General features: G+C 44.5%; 1 protein-coding gene across 2 annotated transcripts in view; it reads left to right on the forward strand.

Moving 5' to 3' along the window:
* The window catches only part of CAPS (calcyphosine), a 73,696-nt gene extending 50,570 nt beyond the window's left edge, over positions 1-23,126 (forward strand). For both annotated transcript variants that reach the window (XM_078670450.1, XM_078670449.1), the window contains exon 5: positions 21,533-23,126. In XM_078670450.1, the coding sequence (XP_078526576.1) occupies positions 21,533-21,634 (102 nt within the window). In that variant the 3' untranslated portion in view covers positions 21,635-23,126. The remainder of the gene's footprint in view (positions 1-21,532) is intronic.
* The last annotated feature ends 427 nt before the right edge of the window (positions 23,127-23,553 follow it).

The raw sequence follows: 23,553 nt of genomic DNA on the forward strand, positions 1-23,553 counted from the left end.
ACTCCAGTGGGGTAGAGAAGGGATATGTTATAACAGCTAAAAGTTTGGAGGTTATCTCCCCTGAACTGTACTTAGAAACCGGGCATGGTGCTATCTCAATAGCGCCACATGATGTCACTATGCCCACTGCTCCAGTCAGTGGGCCTGCTCGGTCTGGGGTTATAATACCAACCGCGATGGACTCTGACTACACCAAGATTGCAGGTTGGAATATAGCGGGGCTTGAATCCCATGTGTGTAACCCACATTGGGTTGATTACATAGAACAGGGGGATGTTTGGGCTTTCCAAGAAACTTGGGCACTTTCCCCAGTGTTTCATGTTGGGTTTTTAAATTTTAGCAAGCAAGCCACAAAGGGACCTAGAGGGCGTCCTGTAGGTGGGGTGACTATTTGGGTAAGACAGGGAGATGGTGTCTGGGCTGAGGAAGTAGCTATAGACAGTCCAGACATATTGATTATTAGGCTTAAATCAAAAAAAGGCCTAAACATCCTTTTAGTTAATGTTTATATCAGGGGCCTGCAGGGGGGTAGGGTTTCGCCCACACTTCTGCTTTTGGACGACTTCCTCTCTAGTGTATCGGAGGATGGGTATAGGATATTGCTGGGGGATTTCAACACATGCTTTGAGCCCCTGGGATTAGTAGATGGTTCTATTACAGAGGAGGAAGACCTGTCCTGGGGTATCCCACAGCTGGAGTTGCCACCGATAAGGAAATGGACCTGCTCTGCTACATTTATTAAAGGGCTTTGTCTCGATCTGGGGCTGCGAGCCGCAAATGGTAGGGTAAGATCTGACATGCAGGGAAGGCACACCTTCAACAATGGTAGACACAGTAGTCGTATCAACTATATCTTAGTCGATGTGAAACTGTGGGCTGCAGTTGTTGACATGGAGGTCAAGGAACGCCCAGAAAGTGACCATGACCCGCTAATGCTGGTCCTAAGGGACTATAGCTTTCGAGGGTCAGCAAGTGGTATTGCTGAGGTTACCCATGTTGAGGCCATACTTAGTAATGATATGAGAAGGGTGCGGTGGCCTAAAATTGCCATGGATGAAGAGGCACAAACAGTGATTAGAACCTTAGTGTCCAATTCCTTAGAAGCACTGAACAATTGTGGGTCCCAGGTAGAGATTATAGAAAACATTACAGGCATACATACTGAGCTGTTTCTGGGATTTAAAAAATTGTTTGTCAAGCCCAACATGATACAGGCTAAGAGGAAGCAGCCTAGGATAATTACCTGGTTTGACGACGAATGTCGGCGAACGCAAGGGGCTCTGTTCTTGGCAATAAAGTCTAAAAATCATGTATGTATTAAGTCATGTAGGGAAGCATATAAGGTTGCAAAGCACAAGGCAAAAATTAATTGGGATGAGGATCGGTGGGTATCCCGTACTGAAGCTTGCAGTCATCGGAATATGCAGCAGTTCTGGCACCTTCTCAAATGGGGGAAATGTCAGGACAACCACCCAAGTCCTGCATCCGTTGGCCAACAGCAGTGGGTTTTTTTCAAGATCAATTCAGGAATAATAGTGTTGCCCCGGTTGTTCTTCCTTGTCTTGATTATGAGGAACCGTTAATTTTCACCATCCCTGAGGTTACTCATGTCCTACAAAGTATTCCAAGGGGTAAAGCACCGGGTCCCGACTGCATCCCTGCAGACTTATTTTTACATAACCAGGAACTTTGGGCTCCTTATATCACTAAGCTGGCCAATGCACTAGCATCTGGAGCAAAGGTCCCAGATTCTTGGTATGGGGCTGAAATTTTACCAATATATAAAAAGGGTGATCGTTCAGTTCCCTCCAGTTATCGACCGATCAGCCTCATAGATGCGGTGCAAAAAATAGTAGCTCGACTTGTGTTAGGACGTATTCGGGAATGGATTAGTGATTTCGATATCCTTACTCCATTACAGGCAGGTTTTCGGCCACACGTGAGTACGCTAGATCAAGTACTCAGGTTTATGCTTTTATATTGGAAGACAGTTGTCCTTGGTAAAGGTAAGCTGTATGCAGCCTTTGTGGACTTAAGGTCCGCATTTGACCTTGTTCCCAGGGTCAAGTTGTGGGATTGCTTGTTGAAACTAGGCTTGCCAGCGGTTATAGTTCATCTTCTAGTGAACCTACATGCCCACACCTTTGCACAAGTTCGGTGGGGAAAGCCTGGGGAGGTCACGGATAGATTTTTTGTAGACAAAGGCGTAAGGCAAGGGTGTGTTTTGGCTCCCACATTGTTTTCCGTATTCATTAATGGGGTAACTAACTACTTTACATCTCATCCTATTGATGCTCCCACCCTGGCGGGGATGAAAATCCCTTTGCTCATGTTCGCGGATGACACTCTGCTAATTTCTAAGACGAGGCAGGGACTCCAGCAGGCCCTGTCTCGTTTTGAGTTGTTCTGCCGCGAGCATGAGCTAGAGGTGAATGTGTCCAAAACCAAATTTATGGTATTAAGAGGATTGACACCTGTTGCTGCCAAGGTCACTCTAGGTGGTACCACCCTCGAGCAGGCTAAGTTATTTACCTACCTGGGAGTCACATTGAGTGAAAATCTTAGTTGGACACCGCAGGTTGAGTTACTGGCTCTTAAACATGCCCAACTAGGAGGAGCCCTCCTCAAGGAGCATAAAAGTTCCCACACTCGCCCCATATCGCCTCCTATTCAAATCTATGGCACAAAAGTTCTGCCCTCAGTATTATATGGGGCTGAGCTTTGGGGCTATTCTAATCTTGATCCGCTTAAAGTGGCTCAAAATAAATTTCTTAGGGTAGCCACAGGTCTGCCACAATCATCACCGCGCATCCCACTTCTATATGACCTAGGGTGCCAATCAGTGGAGGACCTAGCATGATATCGCCCCCTAGCGTTTTGGAGGCGTCTCTGGACAACGCCTGAGCTTCTGCTTTATGCTAAAGCTTGCTCTGACGTTAGGGACCTTTTGGGCTCTGGTAAAATAGGGTGGTTTAAAGAAATAAGATCTACCCTTAGTGCAATGGGGCTCGACGAACTATGGCTTAACCCAGTTTCAGCTGTCTTTCCTTCTAAAAGGAGTTGAAGGATCGATATTGGGATTGGGTCATAGGTAGAAGGCATTCTCAAATAGCGTCCAGCTCTCTCACATCGGCATTCGTTCTGCTGAAGGATGTTTCGTCCCTGTAAACGTATTGGGACATTATTTCTAAACCACAGGTTCGGAAATTATTCCACCAACTGAGAACTGGCACACTACCACTGAGGGCCTTCACTAAAACTTGGGGCAAGGGTGGATTAGATCAATACCCATTGTGCACAGGGTCGGGCGAAAGTGTTAGTCACTTCCTCTTTGTATGCCCCCTATATGATGCTCCTAGATCTAAGTGGTTACGCCCGGTCTGTAGAAATCTGGGCACCCTCTCAGCTTCAGAAGCTAGTAGAATTTTAAGATCAGATACGTCTACTGTGATTGTTGTTGGGGTTGCTAAATTTCTTGGTTGGGCGTGGACCTTACGGTCTCGGCTAATTAATCTGTCATAAGCGTATTGCTGTCGTGTACTCTCAGGATGTTTTTGATCTATGACTCCCAAAAGAAAACACACTCGCACAGATGGGGTGTGTATATGGATTGCTGTTTTAAACTTTTTAACCCTTTTTATTCCTATAAATGAAGTCAAATATAAGTGATTTAATTCTGTGTTAGATTGTGTTTTTAACTTTTCACTAAATTATTTTCTTAACATATTGCTAACTTTGTATAAATTGTGTTATATTATTGCATGTTAGCATGTCTTTTATGATGAATAATCGAATAAAGACTTCCTGAAATAAATAAGAAACATAAGGAAAAAAAGGGGCAAAATAATACATTAAACCATAATTTAGTGGCCCCAATAAGGAGTAGTTTCTGTCCTGTAATTCCAGTTCTGTAGTAGGGGTATCTCTGTTATAGTCATAATCTAGTGAATAGTCCCGCCCATGTGCGTGGAACCCGGAGCAATCAAAAATAATCTCTTAAAGTGTCGAAAAAAATGCAGACCTGCACAGACACTTAAGAGAGAATTAAAGACAGATAATGCAGCCTATAAAAGGCTACACTGTCCAGTACTTCAACTAGAAATTCCACCAAAACAATCCACAAAACAGCAAAGCCTGTACAGATTTTCCTTGCTTCAGCAGTAAAAACCCTCTGGAATGATAGAGAGGAGGATCTGGACAGACAAGCCGCATAGGCTGCCATTATGTGGCTCAGAACAAGATACTGTGCCTTTAAGAGAACTTTCCAGAACTTCACAGTATCCCAGAATGCACTGCAGGTCCCTTTTACTTTCAGTTCTTTTTGAAGGCGTAACACGCCAGACCTGTAGCATTCCTTACATTAATATCTCTCTCCACCGGGGAGGAGGGCGGGCGCTTATGACTATAACAGAGATACCCCTACTACAGAACTGGAGTTACAGGACAGAAACTACTCCTTCTGTAGTATGGGATCTCTGTGTATAGTCATAATCTAGTGAATAGAATGGCAAACCCATCCCCACACCAAAGCGGCGGTGGAGAAACGAGAAATAACACCACTATTGTGCGAACAGATTTCGCAGCGAAGCCTGCCCAACCTGAGCGTCTGCCCTGGCATCAGTGTCCAGGCAGTAATGCTTAGCAAAGGTATGAACCGACTTCCAAGTGGCCGCCTTGCAGATTTCTGCAATCGGAACATTACGGAGCAAGGCTGTCGTGGCAGCTTTGCCCCTGGTGGAATGAGCCTTAGGCTTACCTCCTAAGGTCTTATTAGCTTTTTGGTAACATAGCTGTATGCAGGACACAATCCACCTCGAGATGGACTGCTTAGAGGTAGCAAGACCTGTCCTGACTGATTCATAATTGATAAACAATTGGTCCGACCTACGAATATCTTTGGTTTTATCCAGATAAAATTTCAACACCCTCCGCACATCCAGGGAATGTAAAGACCGTTCCGCTGGAGATGAAGGATTCTGAAAAAACGTAGGCAAAGTTATAGTCTGGTTGACATGAAAATCAGAAATAACCGTGGGAAGAAACTTAGGGTGATTACGCATAACAACCTTAGCAGCATGAAATACAGTATAAGGTTCTTGGCAACACAACGCCTGAATTTCACTCACCCTGCGGGCCGATGTAATGGCCACGAGGAACGCCGCCTTCCAGGACAGGTGCTGTAACGAAGCCTTATGAATAGGTTCAAAAGGCTCCTTCATCAACCTGGACAGCACCACATTCAGTTCCCATGAAGGCGAAGGAAGCCTGACAGGAGGAAACACTTTCTTCAAGCCTTCCAAAAAGTCTTTGATCACAGGGATCTGGAAGAAGGAAGTCTGTGAAGGACATTTCCTGTAGGCAGTCAATGCAGCCAGATGGACCTTAATGAAATGAACATTAAGGCCAGACTGCGCCAGATGTAGAAGGTATGGAAGGATGACATCTTCCTTACACGTCGTCGGGTCATAGTTCTTGGACTTGCACCAGATACAAAACCTCTTCCACTTGTAAGAATAAGAAGTCCTAGTGGAAGGTCGCTTAGCCTCCTTCAGTATGTCCATGCAATCTTCTGGGAGATTAAGATGGCCATATTGCACTATCTCAGGAGCCATGCCGCCAAACTCAAAGACGAGAGGTTGGGGTGCAACATCAGCCCCCCGAACTTCGTGAGAAGGTCCGGCCTGCACGGCAACTTCATGTGAGGAAGGAGAGACCGGTGAAGCAGGTCCGTGAACCACCACTGCCTGGGCCATTCCGGGGCAATCAGTATCATCCGCGCCCTGGACTGGGACAGCTTGATGAGAACCGTCGGAATCAGGGGAATGGGTGGAAAAAGCGTACAGAAAGCTGTTCGACCAGTTGATCCATAACGCATTCCCCAGCGTCCCCGGCTGGTAGAACCTGGAGGCGAAGTCTCGGCATTTGCTGTTTTCTGCGGTGGCGAACAGATCTACGTCTGGAGTCCCCCACCTTGCGAAGACTTCTCCTAGTACTTCGTCGTTAAGACCCATTCGTGGTTTTCCTGGATCAGTCTGCTCAGTGCGTCTGCCTGAACATTCTGCACACCTGGCAGATGGGTGGCCGTTATCGTCAGTCCTCGGGCCAGAAGCCAGTGCCAGATCGCCTGCGCCTCCTGCGACAGGGTGCGTGATCTCGAGCCCCCCTGCTTGTTGAGGTAATACATCGTGGTCGTATTGTCCGTCTGTACAAGCAAAGAGTTGGTCTGGAAGGACGGGTGAAAGGCCTTCAGTGCCAAGTAAACAGCTCAGAGTTCCAGGAAATTGATGTGGTACGTGGACTCCGTCGGGGACCACGTCCCTTGAATCTGTAAGTCTCCGGAGTGCGCCCCCAGCCGTGGAGAGACACATCCGTCACGATAGTCTGAGTGGGAATGTCCTTGTGGAAGGGAACCCCTCTGAGGAGATTCTCCGCTGAACACCACCATTTCAGAGACTGAAGAGCATGTAGAGACAGTCGTATCTTGTCGTCCCAAGATCCTCTCCTCTGGTCCCACTGATCCTCCAAGCACTCCTGCAGCAGTCTCATGTGCAGCCGCGCATGTGGCGTCAGGAAGATGCAAGAGGCCATCGATCCCAGTAGAGAAGACACCGTCCTCACTGTTGTTGAAGGAGTGGTCAGAAGAGCCTGAGCCTTCCGACAAAGCGATAATCGTCGCTCCTCCGAAGGAGACACGCTTGCCGACCTCGTATCGATGGTGGCCCCCAAGTACTGAATGCACTGGACCGGAGTCGGGACAGACTTGGACATGTTGATGTGCAACCCCAGCAGAACGCATGTCTTCTGGAAGTGCGCTTGAGCTTCCGAGAAGGAGGAGGCCTTGATCAACCAATCGTCCAGGTACGGGTAGACAAACACCTTGTTCTTCCTCAAGTGTGCCGCTACCACTGCCATGCACTTCGAGAATGTCCTGGGCGCAGATTTCAGCCCGAACGGAAGCACTGTGTACTGATAGTGATTGGTGCCGACTTGAAATCGCAGGAACTTCCTGTGTTTGTGTGCAATGGGCACATGGAAGTATGCATCCTGTAGGTCTATGGCACATAGCCAGTCTCCCTGTTGCAACTGAGGATAAATCTGATGCAACGACAGCATGCGAAACTTCTCTCTGCGAATCCATTTGTTCGCCTGTCGCAAGTCCAGAATGGGCCTGAACTCGTTCTTGTCCTTCTTGCGGACCAGAAAGAACCGGGAGTACGGACCTCTCCCTCTTTGAGACAGAGGTACGTCTTTTATCGCCCTTTTCCTTAACAGGATATCGGCCTCCGCCTGGAGCTCGCGCAGTTGATACTGCGAGCTGACCGGAGGAATCGATGGAGGAGGGCTGATGAACCGAAGACTGTATCCATTGCAAACAATATTCAGCATCCACTTGTCCTGAGTAATTTTTCTCCACTCTGCCAGAAAAAGTTGAACGCTTCCCCCCACCGGAGCGGGTAACGGATGAAAGGGAAGTAACCGCTCAGGGTCGAGACCCGGCCGGGCCTTTGTTAGCTGTAGAGGGCTGTTGTCCACCTCTACCCTTCTGGCGCTTTTGGAAGGGTCTCCGGAACTGCTGCTGTTGTTGCTGCTGCTGTCCCGAAGACTGACCTCGTCCTTTCCCCTGTGCACCGAACCGTCTCTGGAACGGGCGGTAGGACTTTTTTTCCTTGGGCTTTTCCAAGCCCACAGCCGTCAGGGTCTCCGCCTCCGCCTTCATGCGGGCCATCTCATCATCTGCATGTTTTCCGAACAGTGTGTCTCCGGAAAAGGGCAGATTGGCCACCCGCTGCTGGGCCTCAGGCTTGAGTGACGTGAGCCTGAGCCAAGCATGGCGGCGCTGGTTGATCCCGTGACAGTAACCATGGGTTGCCAACAGCGAAATATCCGCCGCCGCGCTGATGACCTGGTTCGAAACCAGCATCCCTTCCTTAAGTATTTCCAGGAAGTCCTCCTTCTTGTCACGTGGCAGAAGGTCCGTGAACTGTTCCAGGGAGTCCCACAGGGCACGGCTGTACCGCCCCAGCAAAGCCGAGTCGCTGGAGGCTTTCATGGTCGTGGAAGAAGTTCCACAAACCTTCTGCCCAGCCGAATCAATCCATCGGCTTTCCTTATCAGGCGGCACGGTGGAGGACGGGGAGGTAGAGTGTAACTTCCTGGCCGCCGTCACTATAACTGAGTCGGGCACTGGGTCCATCCTCAGGAAGGCTGGGTCCGAATCCGGTGCTCTATACTTCTTAAGAAGTCGGGAGGGAGCGGCCTTCACCACCGCAGGCGTAAGAAACAGCTCCTCCGCAGGTTCGACCAGTCCAGGCACCAATGGCAGCAGAGGGCGAGACAGATGCTTCTTGTGAAGTGTCTCGAATATCACGGACGTCGTAGGTGTAGGAGCCGTCACCGTGATGCCCAATTTCGTAGCCCCCCTCAGGAGAACCTCCTGGAACGTGCTGATGTCGTCCACCGGAGACACCCTTGTCCCCGGGGAATCCGACAAGGATCGGTGAATAGGATAGAGTCCTGGAGGAGTCCGTGCGTGACCTGGATCCTCGCCTCCTATGGCGGCGCCTAGATCTAGTGGAGGATCTGCGCCGACTCCTAGATCTACCTCTCTGTCCGGAGCGCGATCTTGACTTCCTAGGCCTCGGGCGATCCGCCGGTTCCACCGGCGTGGGCGTCTGAGGTTTGTCCGGGGCCTGCGGCTTAGGAGTTCCCTTGGGAGGTGTCGGAAACCTGGGCAACGAAAACGACCTCGGAGGAACCGGAGGAGGCTTCTCGGTTTGCGGAGGCAAAGGCGGAGGGGTAGGAACCCTCGGAGGGGGACCCCTCGTCAAGGGCGGCGGAGGCGTAACCTGCGAAGGCGTATACACCTCGGAATACACCGAGCTCGGTGATCCACCACCAGCCTGTGGCGTCGGAGAGCCTCCCATGGCATCAGGCCTCTTCTCCCGCTTCTTCGACGTCGAAGAACGGTGACCAGACGGCGAGCGTCGGCCCCTCGACGTCGAGCGTCTCTTCCTCGACCGTCGTCCATGCCTCGACGTCGATTTCGTACGCCTCAACGTCGATCTCTCGCGTCTCGACGACGACCTCTTGTGCCTCGACGGCGACCTCGACCGCCTCGACGGCGATCTCTTCCGTCTCGACGTCGGACCACTCCTCGACGACGAGGATCCCCTCGACGACGATGGTCTCCTCCTCTTCGCCGACGGCGAACGGCAGTGTCGCTTAGACGGCGAGCGCCGACGCCAGGCCCTTCGACGTCGATCACTCGACGACGAGGATGACGACGAAATCATCACTGGAGACGTTGACCGCGGTCTGTGCACATCTCTCGACGTCGAGCGCCGACGGTGCTTCGCCCCAGAGCCCAGGGGGGACGGGGAACAGACTGCAGTCATTCCTCTCGACGTCGTGGTCTCTGCAATCGACCCAGACGGAGAGTGGGCACCTTTGCTGGTCTTCCTGCCCCTTGGGAGCCCCCCAGAGGCCTCAGAATGGGTAGAAGGAGCCCCTCCAGACCCACCTTGTGCCTTCAGCCTTCTTTCCTCGAGTCCCTGAAGCCTGATCTTCTTTCTCTCCTTCAGGCTTCTTCCAGAGAAGCCCTGACAAATCTCACACTCCTCAGGAACATGGGAAGAGGGAAGGCAGAGGATACACACCTCATGTGAATCCGATTTGGCCTTCTTCCTGGAGCACTCCGGGCATTTGTCAAATAATGCAGGCATATTTGACATAAAAAAGGAGCAAAACCCAAGAAGAACAGCACTAAAGTACTTTAGAAGCACTCAAAACGAAAAAATAGTGAAAAATCACCAATAAACCCTTGAAAAGGGAAAGCTCAATGCTCCAGGGTCCTGCTTGCAGGAGCCGGAAAAAAGAACTGTAAGTAAAAGGGCCTGCAGTGCATTCTGGGATACTGTGAAGTTCTGGAAAGTTCTCTTAAAGGCACAGTATCTTGTTCTGAGCCACATAATGGCAGCCTATGGGGCTTGTCTGTCCAGATCCTCCTCTCTATCATTCCAGAGGGTTTTTGCTGCTGAAGCAAGGAAAATCTGTATAGGCTTTGCTGTTTTGTGGATTTTTTTGGTGGAATTTCTAGTTGAAGTACTGGACAGTGTAGCCTTTTATAGGCTGCATTATCTGTCTTTAATTCTCTCTTAAGTGTCTGTGCAGGTCTGCATTTTTTCGACACTTTAAGAGATTATTTTTGATTGCTCCGGGGTCCACGCACATGGGCGGGACTATTCACTAGATTATGACTATACACAGAGATCCCCTACTACAGAATCAATGCTACACCAGAAATACCTTGTTGGGTGGCAAACATGGTAGCCGACCTCAAGGCAGACCTTGAAGATACGATCATTGCCCACATCAAACCACTAATGTCAAAAATCGACAGATTAACATCCCTAATAAATAACAAAGGGGTGGGTTCCACTAGGCAAGTGGGAAATGACGGCACATTAACCAAAGGGGGTCCAAAAGGAGGAACTGTTAACAACACACCAAAAGACAAGGTAGCACCAGTTAATGAACCCACAGCAAATAGACCAAAGAAAGTTACACAAGGTAATACCCCGATGGTGAAGAAAGCCCCTGTACCCCTGCGTACCCAGTACCACCCCACAGGTCCAGTCGAAGCAAGGAAATGGAACCCTTTTAGCCTCAAACGATAAAATGGGCCAAAAACCCAAAGAAAGTACAAGCACAAACACCCCCCTACAAAAAAAATCTACCTGAAAAAGCAAGATCGGCTCGCTTCCAGACAATCAATCTCCCGCCGGAAGCTCTGCCCTTTGTGGTTGTACTGACAGGAGTACCACCCCTGAAAGAGGGAAAAAAGGAAACACACCTTGAACTAAAAAATAAATGTGTGCAATGGCTAAAGCTAAATAGGCCCCTACCTCCAAATATCTTTGGGGAAATACTCACGGTCAGAAGAGGGGAATGGATAGGGTGAGGTATAAAAACAATAGCAGGGGACATCATAACAATCAATTTCAGAGACACGGCTGCAGTGAACTATATATGCAATGCACCCCCCAGTGGAACCAACTCACAAATCCACCCCCTACATCTATCATATTTCTATCCGATGATACCCCAAAGACAAATGCAGACAAATAGGACAGCGATGAGTAGGGGTTATCAGTTAACACCCCAGCATAGATTTCATCAATGGCAAATGCCCTGGCAAGGCACTCCAGACTTTGATCCTTTTCTATCCCAGTACGCACACTGGAACAGGTTCTGTGCACTGGATGAGGTGGACTGACTCGCATCTGAGGAAACCAGCATCCCACTATCCGATACAAAAACAGATGAGGAAGGGCTCACAAGGAAAGGACCTCACATACCAATTGCCCCAGAAGATAGCGGGGGCAGGAGGGCTAGTACAAGGAACTCCAAAAAACAAAAAGGGGGAACTAAAAGGTCAGATCAAATAGTCCAAACGACAACAATAGATCAAACCAGGTGGAATACGGAAACTATTCATGCACCCCACATTAAGACGAGAACAGTAGGGGAAGACAATGAAACGTGTCCTTTAAGGGTACTTAAATGGCCCACTACGGAGGACAACCAGGATAGTCTCCGAATCATATCTTGGAACATCGCAGGACTGGCAACTAAATATGATTCCCAGGAATGGCGGAAGTACATAAACAATTTCCAAATTATATGCCTGCAGGAGACCTGGGCGGTCGACCCCAACCAGTATAGCATGGTGGGGTACAAATGCTTTTAGTCCCGGACGTGAAATCATCTTCTGGGAGAGCGATCGGAGGACTAATAATATATGTAGACCTCCTCATTCAAGGGACTTGGTTTAATTATAATTGGGACTCACGAAATATACAAGCGATAGTGTACCGCTCCAAAAGGCACAATTTTGTTTTACTGAACTGGTATAATGCGGTAGGTACGATGGGAAAAGGCAATGTCACAAAGGAACTGGACTCTCGTTTAGATAGGCAGATTTTATCAAACAAGACACCAAATTGCCCCAGAATAATACTTATGGGGGATTTTAACTGTCACCTTTGCGAGAATTTAAGACCATTGAACAAGGACTGGTCGCGATGCACTGTACTAAAAGGCCCACATTTTGCACACACTACAGAGTGATGGGACTTAGAGAAGTTAGCAAACAGGCATAACCTGGCCCACACCATGGACCTGATAGAGCTAGGCAGCAATGGAGACCCCAACCCTACATTTAAGGGCAGAGGCTGCCACTCGTATATTGACTTTATCATGGTTTCACCTATAATAAAAAGAAGTACCAGCAGTATGACTATTGACTTCAGCATATTTAGCGATCACAATCCACTGGTCTTGGTACTAAAAGGCGTTAACTTCAAGAAACCACTACATAGAATAGACATTATAGAAAAGGCAGTGGACCAGGGGAGGAGGATCAAGTGGGCCAGGACAGATGGTGACAAATTTTATAGAAGGCTAATAGCAGAAGGGCAAGATGCTATAGATATATGTCTTGATCCCAGTATGGGGGGAGCAACGGTGGTCAGTGCATTTGAAAAAATTGCACGTCACGTAGATGATCTACTGAAGTCGTCCAAAGGTAGTAAAACAGCCCTTACACCGCGTTGGTTTGATCAAGACTGCATCAAGGCGCACAAAAACCTTAAACTTAGCCTCAAATTGTGCCCTAGAGTTAACCTTAAAATAGTACACTACAGATCAGAATACAAAAAGGCCCTGAAATCCCGTAAAAAAAGCTTACAAATGCGAGCGTGGGAGGACCTAAGGGAGGCAGCAGAAAGGGGAGACATGTCGGGGTTCTGGAAAGTCATTAATACACCATGTTTCCAGGATCCAGGCTTGCCGAAAATAATAAATACCATCTTACCAGAGCAATGGTATACCCATTTCCAAAGCCTTTATAATCATACAGGACAACTAATACAGGACGAAGGATTAAGGTCAAACCCAACTACTCGATTAGACTTTTCCTGGCAGAAGTAGAATTGGCAATAGCAGGACTAAGTAAAAACAAAACGCCCGGCCCAGACGGTATACCCCCTGACCTCTACCTGAGCAATACAGAGCTATGGGCCCCACTACTCACGAGGGTTCTGAACGAGGCAGTGGTGGCAGGGCTACCTCGTTCATGGTCAACGGCAACTATTGTCCCAATTTACAAAAAAGGGAATTGTGATGACCCACAATGTTACCGTCCTATATCCCTCATAGATGTGACGGCCAAGGTGCTGGGCCGTGTCATTCTATATCGTTTACAGGAATGGGCAGAGGAGAACAAGGTCCTCACAGACATACAATATGGGTTCAGGGAGGGCAGATCTACCACCGACCAATGCCTGAATCTTTACCTTCTGACTGCTAAATATACCATCGCCGCCAAGGGGGCTATATACATGGGGTTCATGGACCTCTCCGCGGCCTTCGACCGTGTAAACAGAGAAAAACTATGGGCCCTATTGTCAAACTTAGGAGTGGAACAAAAGCTAGTAGACCTCCTAAAAGCCTTACACTGGAACACTTCCGCATCAGTGCGATATAATCAAGAAGGAAGTAGGACTGAACAGTTTTTATGTATGAGTGGAGTGAGGCAGGGTTGTATTTTAGCGCCTTTTTTATTTTCTATATATATCAACCTCCTGGATAAAGAACTCCTTAAACTGTGTGTGGATTCACCCCAAATAAGACACCGAGCAGTGGTCGTATTACTTTACGCGGACGACGCGGTGTTGTTAGCCAGGACACCGCTGGGGCTCCAGAAGCTGATTAATGGATTTGTGAACTTTATGGCTAAACTTGACCTATCTGCCAACCTGGAAAAATCCTATGTCATGACAGTGGGAGGCAGGGAAAAAAGGAACTTCACCTACAAAATCGGGCCACACAAAATGGGCCAGGTCAAGTCTTTCTCGTATTTAGGCGTATTGTTTGATGAACATTTGAACTTTAAACCCTTGATGGACAAACACGCGGCAAAACTGGCGGCGTCATCAGGGGTCATAATGGGCTACAGGAGAAGACTTGGCAGATGGTCCCCGGAACAAATCCTAAACTTGTACAGATCAATTTGCTGTGCCAAAGTAGCTTATGGAGCAGAAGTATGGGGTTTTACAAATAAACAACTTCAGCAGATCCAGGTGGAAGAAAACAAATTCTTCAAAAGAATTTTGAAATTGCCCCAGAGTACTTCAGCCTATATTATCCATGAGGAATTAGGGTAGCCCTATATTGAAGATCGAATTAAAATTAGACCACTTCTCGCATGGATTAAAATCTGGACTAATCCTGAAGCGGATCTCACCAGACAAATTCTTAAAGACTGTCTGAAACGTGATAGAGGAGATCAGATTCCATGGTTGAAATATGTAAAGGACTCTTTTGAGGCAATTGGTTGCAAACATTTCTACACTGCACCTGAATCTCTAAACAGTCAGAATAAAACAATGGCAAAAAAACTTTTTTCAGAATGGACACTCACGAATAGGGCTGACGTGGAAAGGTGCAAACCTACTGTTTTATCCTACTGTTTTTTGACAAAGAAACAAGGAATGGAACCATACCTCACCGTGATGCATAATGCCCAGGACAGATTTTATATGACTCGGTTCAGACTCAACATGTTACACCATCTACTCTCTGTCCCCTCTGGATTTACTTTACCATTAGAAGCAAAGGGTACCTGCGGCTGCGACGGTAGGTCTCCGCAGGACACCCTTCACTTTGTTTTGCTATGCCCCTTTTATTCCGTGCCCAGACGTAAATCTTTAGTAGGGATCCTGAAAGAAACTAAATTTAGACAAGCAAAAGCAGCCCTAAAGTTACTGCAGGAAGCCTCTGATGCTCACACATTATTTTGTACAGTAAGTTTTATTAGGGTGGCAATGAGGCTAAGGAACACAAGAGAAATAACCGTTGGCATAACCCCATAAACAGAGACTTCCATGGAAAATTTCCCGTCCTTTGCACATACAATGAATTTTAGCTTGTTTTTAACTTATTTTAAATCTCTTTTTATATATATAAAAAAAATTGTAATTGTCTATGTACTTTTATGGTGTCTTTTTAAGTGCCGAATAAAGATTTGAAATGAAATGACTGCTGACAGTTCCCAACATTGAGGGTTCAGTACTTGCCAGAATATTAGTCTGACTCACGACGTGATGAGTACCACAGTGAAGGTAAGGGCCATTGTGACGACCCATGGTGGTATGATGACTATGAACCACCTTACGAATGGTAGCATCCCAAGAGTGGACACTATCACAGTGTACTACAGATGGCAAAAGTCATTGGAGATTTCTTTAAGCCTTTCCAGCAGAGGAAGTAATAATTATGTGCAAAGATGACAAATCCAACTGCATTCTAACGGAAGCAGAAGTATGACTAGAGGTCCCTATGGCTCCAAAGGTGCACCGGAGGTCTGCCAGTAGGATGTGAAATATCTTCAGCGTGCCCTCCTTAATGTCTGCAATTTTATCAAGGGTTGATGAATTCGGGTTGCATCTGGACCAAGTGTGGCAATTGATCTGATTCTGAAGACGTTGGAGGTGAGAAGTCCTCCGAATATCTCCCTCACAATTTCTTGTCTCATTGAGTAGTGGGATGTGGTTGAGTCCCACTTGACTTTCTTGTGCTAATGGGGCATTTTCGACTTAACTGAAGAACTCGAGCAAACAAGCGGCATGAAGTGACAATGCTGTTTTGAAAGTGTACACTTTTGAGTTTGTAAATCAGTTTGTTGGCATGTACAACAGCCTCCAGTTACTCCTCCTCAGATGCCATCATTTCGACCTTTGCAACCTCCACTTCCACAACTGCAGCCTATGCCACCTCTTTCACATTCAGCCCAAAGGACATTTGTGCCTCTCACTCCTAAGGTGAGTGGTTGTCTCGCTGAAAGGAACATCGGAGATATGGTTTATGATATTGAGGAGTGAATGATAATTTGGAACTGAAAATGACTAGAATGAGGAACCTCAAACCAAAGAAGATCACGAGGAGACTTACAGAAGGGACAGTGCTCAGTAGGCACCTGCTGCAGCAGATGGTCCACCGGATGACATATCCTGGTTACCGGCTCTTTTGGAGAGAGCAGTGAAGAACTTTAGCCATCCTATGACATCAACAGAACATCCACCATGTTTCTTATATGATTGTTACAGAACAATCAAACAAATCTACAAAGGCTATCCCTATTCTTCACTTTGTTTGCAAGAGGTGTTAAAGCTTAAGAAGACAATGGTTAACTTTTCAGATGTTGTTCGATGTTAGTGCTGCAGATACAATACCCAGCCTGCCCCGTGCAAGGACTTAGTCATTGCTTCGGCAGTACAACAAAGATTGCGGAATTTTATGAAGCCCAACACACCTCCATGTATGGAATATAGAAGTATTAACTACTAGGGCAAATAGTTTCATGCTTGCTGTGTCTATCAGGGCGGTTAATGCTAGCTCCTTCTTGGGCTGCTACAAACTATAGATATCAAGGTACATTACCCTACTCCTAGAGCTCCTACCAGAAATCAAATGGAATACAACTGAAGCGATTATGAGGAAAGGAATAAAGGCCTCAGATAATGTTATTGATACTGCCATGGATGTGTTCAATGTATGCCATTTAGGTGAAGAAGCACTCCTTTGTCAGCATAAGAATTGACTTTATTTCACCTACACTCGTTTTAGGACCCTTCTCAAAACTCACTTGCTCTCTAATGCTTATTATTAATATCTTCTGTTCTGTGGACCGTTCTCCCCCTGTGTGCTCGAGCGCCAAGAAACCGTTGGTGTTAGTTGCGCTTAAGAAATATTTTTTACATTACATTACATTCACTCCAAGTTAAAATGGAAAGTGATGTAAATGTGTTTGATGGCCAAACACTCTTCGGCAAGCATATAGATGAGGCACTAGAGGGCTTTAAAACAGATACAGCATTGTCCTTGGGGTGCAGCAGTTTCTCAAATTCTCTGAATTTCAAGGCTCCAGGAGTTCACAGTTGTACATAGTAGGCTCCTCACAATATGAATCGCAGAACGGATAATGTGGCCAATACATTAAACCCTACAATGATAAAGAGTTATCCAGGACTTACAAACAAAACTACAGAAAGCCTTTGTAAATGGGAAAAGGAACTTCTCAGGCTCGAGGTCTAAACACCCATAATTGAGACTTTCAACTACTGCCTGTAATCCAGTGCGATGGAACATTTGAGAGTTTGCTGTGAAATGGGAGTAGATCACTTCGGATGGTTGGGTTAATTGCGATAGTGCATTGTGAACACATTGTGGAAAGTGCCATCTTGATGGTTAATCGTGGAGAGTCACCATCATTATTTGATTATTTCCAGCTATAGAAACAGGAAATTCTAGAACGCTTCCTCAAAAGTGTGATAGAGAAAGTGCTGCAACTTCAGTACAGTCACGGCTCAATTTCAGGTTTTTCTGGGCTAGAAAGAGGCTGCTGGAGACACATCTTTGATCTTCGAAAGTTAAACAAGTTTCTTAGGTGATAGTACTTTAAGATAGTTAAAGTTCAGGAGGTCCTCTACTACAAGGAGTGGAATTACTGATATCTCTAGACCTCCCAGATGCTTATTTGCATAAACCTATTCATCAGAACTATTACACATCATGCAGTATCTGAGATATCTGTTGCTGGACAGCACTAACTTCATAAGCTTTCAATTCGGTGCCTGAACAGCTGGAAAAGTCTTAACGAAAATCCTAGAGCCATTGAAAGTAGATCTACTCAAAATCTGCTTTAATGTTTTTCCACACCTAGACGACTTACTTATAAAAGGATCCACAGCCAGAGGCAGCATACTGAATGACCAACTTTCTAAAATTATTTCATCGTATAGTACCCTGTGAATTACATCTCACCCAATGCAGCCTCAGATGTGCTTTTGTCAACGTGCATCTGGCTTCATTGTTCAAATTTAGATGTCCATCTATCCTCTATCAAAGTATTATCAAATAATATATGAAAAGATATTTCAAACTTATCTTCTATTGTGCTGGCCACCAGTCCCTCGAGAATTCGACACAGTTCTTTGACTCCTCATGGCACTGGTGTTTACACCTATTCATATGGCAGAATGTAAGTTCCTCTTCTAGAAAACTGCTTCCTATTGCCTTGACTTCTTCGTGAAACTTGAGTGAGCTGCATGCACTAAGGATCTCTTCCTTTCGTTCTCAAAGGATAAGCTGGTAATGAATCCAGTGAGATAGATCAACTGACAAAAACTTCTAACTGTAATAAGAAAAAGAAAAGTAAACACACTTTTCCAGGATGAGATAAGCAGGAATTAGTAAAAAGACAAACTGACATTTGACCTCTGTCCTTGAACAGACAGCAAGTGTGTCAAGATAGAAACAAGATTTAAAGGCATCTTGATTGCTCATTCACTGTCTGAGTGAACAGAACATCTGTTCCTTTCCAGTTTAAGTTCACTCGCCAGAACGGACAAGTAGGTCCTATAAATAGCTCGACCTGATAAAATCTTACTCTCCATAGCAAATGGGCGTGTAGATTTTTCTAGGCCTGACAATGATTTTGCAGATCTCCTCAGCAGGAGACAGGAACAAGTACACCCGTAGGAGATTTACCCACTAGTCCTCCACCCATTCTTCCAACAGTGGGGTCACCCAGACGTAGATCTCTTCTCCACAGCTCAAAACGCCAAATGCCCAAGCTTCACCTCCAGGTTCCAACACCCACAGTTCAAGGGCAATGCACTATGGATGAGCTGGTTAGGGATATTTGCTTATGCTTTTCCGCCTCTCCCATTACTTCTCTATGTGGTTCGGACACTACGGCAGACGTCACTGATCCTCATCCCAGTGGCTCCCACATGGGCCAGGCAACCATGTTTCACCACACTATTGGAACTCTCAGTGGTTCCACACCAGATACTTCCCAACTGGCGGACCTTCTAACACAAAACCAGGGAGCAGTATGGCATGCAAACCACAGATCTCTCAATCTTGCGATCTGGCTCCTGAGGTCCCAGAATTCAGATATTTGAATTTACCTCAAGATTGCATGGACATTCTAAAATAATCCAGAAGGCCCACCACTGTAGCCTGTTATGCGGCCAAGTGGAAACACTTTCAACACTATTGCCATTCAAAGGATATTAACCGATTAACAACACATGCTCAATACATTGTCTGTTACTGACAGTTACCTGTGTATATATATATATATAATACAGACTTGTTGATTCTCGGGTGAATATCCCAAAGCTCTGACACCGGGAACGGCATACTGCTGCACTCCCAAAGTGTCTGAAATGTTACAGAAATACCTTTCTAAAGACCCTTAAAACTTTGATTCCAAGGTTTTCTTTTTATTAAAAAAAAACCTTCAATAAGTTAATCAATCCCAAACATAATTAAACATGAATTTTGAAGTATCTAACACCTCCTTAGAGTCGCATTTCGAAGGATGTTGCTATCAGTAATGCACCTGGTGCAGGAGTCCAAGGATGTCACTTCTCACCTTGGGAAATGGGGCCCATTTCCCTTGCTTTAACTAGGGCCCTGTAAGCTTTCCTATGCTACTGCTACAAAAGATATACACTGTGCATAAACAAGTTACTATTCACAGTGGTCTACCTCTTTAGGAAAAACTTGCTGCTACTTATTAAAACGTTGTTCCTTCAAAAACTAGAGAATGAAGTATTACATCATGAAACGAGGAGGAACTATATCAAGCCATCTTTTGAGGGAAGTGCACACCTCTGGCCTAAAACAGTCTATACCTGATGGTGGGTCTATATGTAATCAAATAATTTAGCTGGATTTCAACATTTCATGGGACTTAAAACAATGATTTCCCTTTCACTGTTGTTTATCAGCCTATATGGTGTGTCATTTGCAGTGATGTTGCACTATTCCCGTTTTCCGCCATGTTTCCATTTTGACTATGCAGAGCAGTTGACATATTACCAACAATGTATATATGAGAGCTATGGTAAAGAATACAAAGCAGAATGCACTAATTTTAGAATACACAGCTAATCCCAAGAAGACATATGTCCCATAATGTATCCAGATTTTCCATTAACTTTCTAATTAATGACTCTGATAATAGGAGGCCTAATAGTCGTAATCAGTTTTTTTGCTAATTGATAAAACACAGGAAGTAGCTTAAATGCTAGACTATACTGTATATCAGCATCCTCCATTTTCTAACATGGCTCTGATTATAGGTTTAAAAATGACTATCTCGCCAAAGGTTTTAAATCTGTATCAAAAGATTAGAATGTATTTACAAAATTCCTTTTCTTATAACATTAGAACCATGATTAATGGAGTCATTTGAAATAATATTTAATTGATGAAACAATATACACAAAGTCAATCCAATATACAACGTTTTTGAGTTTGGCGGGAAAATAGGACAAAAATGAATGTCAGGCGGAGAGCTGATTATGTCTTTTCATAGGAAATAAACAACCAAATATAGACCAGATGAGAACCCAGAAATGTTTTGCTGTTTTGTGAGACCTGAAAATATTTTGGCCTTTTGGTAGGTTCAGCATAGAATATTGCCAGCTTTAGACAGTCAATTGATCTCATGAATAAAAATAGTTCTGTCATCTTTATATCTGTTTTGACACAATCTCACTTTACTCCTAAATGAATGCTAGCCATCATTGGTGCATTAATTGTATTGATAACTACTTGCACTTTATTGTTTCCTAGTACAATTATGTGGATTACATCATGGGCTGCTTATTTGCATTTTTGCAGGTGCTTTCACTCATTTGACCAGGAAAAAGAAATGTATGTTATTATTAATAAAAAATAAAAGTGTTGTAAGAGTACTCAGATCATTGCTACTAATCCTACTCGCTCAAACCCATCAAATGACTTGATGAGGATTGGCGGTTTTCCTTTAAGCCATTGTATGCTGTCTTGAGTTTTGTTTTCATGTAATACGAACAAATGTTTTTTGTTTCATTTTCTGAGTGATACACATTAATAAGGGCAATTTAAATCACACTGTTTTGAAATATTATAGCTAGCCTTCAATTCTCAAAATATATTTTGTTGCTTTTACCACTGGGATGATGCATGTCTGGTGAAATAATTTGTAAAATTAAAAATTGCACAACACTTAAAAGCATCCCTTGTTATAAGTGCTAGTAGCCTTATGTTGAATAATTGTGAGTGTAGAACATCTGTTCTCTACCTACACACCAATAAGGACCATTTTTCTTTTGGTGAATTTTTCCTTTGGCTATCGATTTAAACTTAAAACTTCTATCAACTACAGCATTGATGAAAATCTGGGAGATGCTTTGGTAGTATCACTTTTTGTAGGGCTTGCTAAAGCTCATCTGGCTCCATATCAACGTAGTAAAAACTAACAATGCACTTTCCAAAGTGATTTTCAGTTTTGCTTTTAGAAATGATCTGAGTGAGACACAATATACATCCCTCATGTAAGTGGCAAATATTCTGTTTTCAAATATGTTCAGGATTATCAAATTTACAATTGGATGTTTTTTTCTCACCACAGGTGACATCTGAGGAGTTCTTGAATTATTACAGTGGGGTGAGCGCCTCTATCGACAATGATGGCTACTTTGTAGTCATGATGAAGAATGAATGGAAGCTTTAAACCTCTGATCCTCACAGTTTGTTCCAAGTTCCACTATGACAATTAAAAAACTTCAGTTGGTTTCAGAACGGCAGTTAACGTTCTACCCACATGCCATGTGAGCATGCAAGTTTTTTTAAAAGAAAAATTTACTAATTTGCTTTTTTTTTTACTGTATTAGGAATTATCTTGATGTCATGGTGATTTAGTGACCAAAGGTTTGTGTACAGAATATCAGAATACATGTTCTGATGTCATATATATTTCTTGAAAGGAACCGGTTTGTTCTTAGGCTTCTCCTACATTTGCTGCAAAGAAAACAGAAGTGACCTTTTTCCACATTTTGGGAGATGTTCCCTCTGAGTGCTGGAAACAAAGTCTTACATTAAAATCTTTTGTTGCTTGCAAAAAGTCTAATATTGCGTTTGCCATTTCAAAGCATGGTGTATTCATATAGGTGTTGGCTCCTTGCCCAAAGTCATGTTTTTTCTGTGCATGTGCTTTACTATATGTAATTTTCAGAAATGCCTTAAAATTCACTACCTATTTCTATATAAATTTGTAGTCTGATGGCTGGCTGACTCGCCATACATACATTTTTTTGGTCTAAACCTGTAGGAAATACCGTCAAGTAAAATCTGTTGATTCCTGTTGGATGCACAGAGGCTGCCATTGGTTTGAATAGGACATCCACATTATATAATGGTAATTCTGTCTGCCTTAGTCTTGTTGATATCAGACTAATTCTTTCACCTGTAACTAGCAGAGCTACCTTTATCGCCCCCATTAAATCTTAATAGCTTCACAAATGTTATTCAGATCACCTGTCAAATGATAATCAATTTGTGATGTATACTTTTAGATACCAGACAATGGACCCACTGCCTGGGCTGAAAATAATGGTGTTTATGAATCTTTTTTCTTTTCCACAAAGACATTATAGAACACCGGCAGTCATCAACACAGTTTGGGATCATGTAAAAGACATATTTTAGGAATCCTTAACCAGTATGGGAAACTGAATGTGTAATTTTGTCCTTTGAACCTTCCTTACAGAATCTTTGTTTGCCGGTTGGTTAATCTTAGAAACTGCACCTGTCAATTGTCCTTTTCTCCCTCCCAGAAAATATAACTGTCACAGAGTGATGACTTCCAAATTGAACAAGGATTTCACTAGGAGACAGGGTGCACTGCTCCTGGGAATAAAGTCAGAGTAATAAAATTAAAATAAATTTACCCTAGTTCTCATGCTTGTCTGACAATTTATCCAGTTAGAGTTAAAAAGCCTGGCATATTTCCATGTCCTCCTAACACCAGATTATACCAGTAGTGAGAATTGCTAATAATTTGTTAAGGCACTGTACCCATGTTGTTTTCATGGCATAGACTTTGTTTTTGTCAACTTAGTTCATGTAAACAATTTATGAAATGTGAAATTACAATTTTTTTTATGTTTAGCTGTGTATGGAATAAAAAAATGTAGATGATAAAATAAAATCATTCTACTAACCAACCTGCGTGATCTTTTTTCATCAAAGTTGTAGTAAAGCACTATCATTTCCCAAAATTAAGAAATGTAGCAGATCCATTTCTCTATTCATTTATTAAAAGAATATTGTATAGTTATAATGGGCAAAAGTGGATATAGGAGACTGTCGGCAGCTGGGAAAGCATTCAATGATGGAAGGGTAGTTGGAGTTTGAGTACCATTCTCTGCTGCCTCCCTATATGAAATGTACAGTGTACTAAGTAAACGGCTTTACCGGATGAGTGGTGGTTCAAACATACAGCACAAGAAGTTGTTCCTGCATCTTTATAGTTTTTCTGTTAGCAATTAAACTCATTCCACTGAACTGATTGTTTTGGAAGATGGAGCTTTGTCTAAGGCCATTTACTGTTTTAATCATTCCTGGTGTGTGATTTCCTGTTGCCATTTCCAT

Source organism: Lissotriton helveticus, chromosome 12 (genome assembly GCF_964261635.1).
Source record: "Lissotriton helveticus chromosome 12, aLisHel1.1, whole genome shotgun sequence".
NCBI lineage: Eukaryota > Metazoa > Chordata > Amphibia > Caudata > Salamandridae > Lissotriton > Lissotriton helveticus.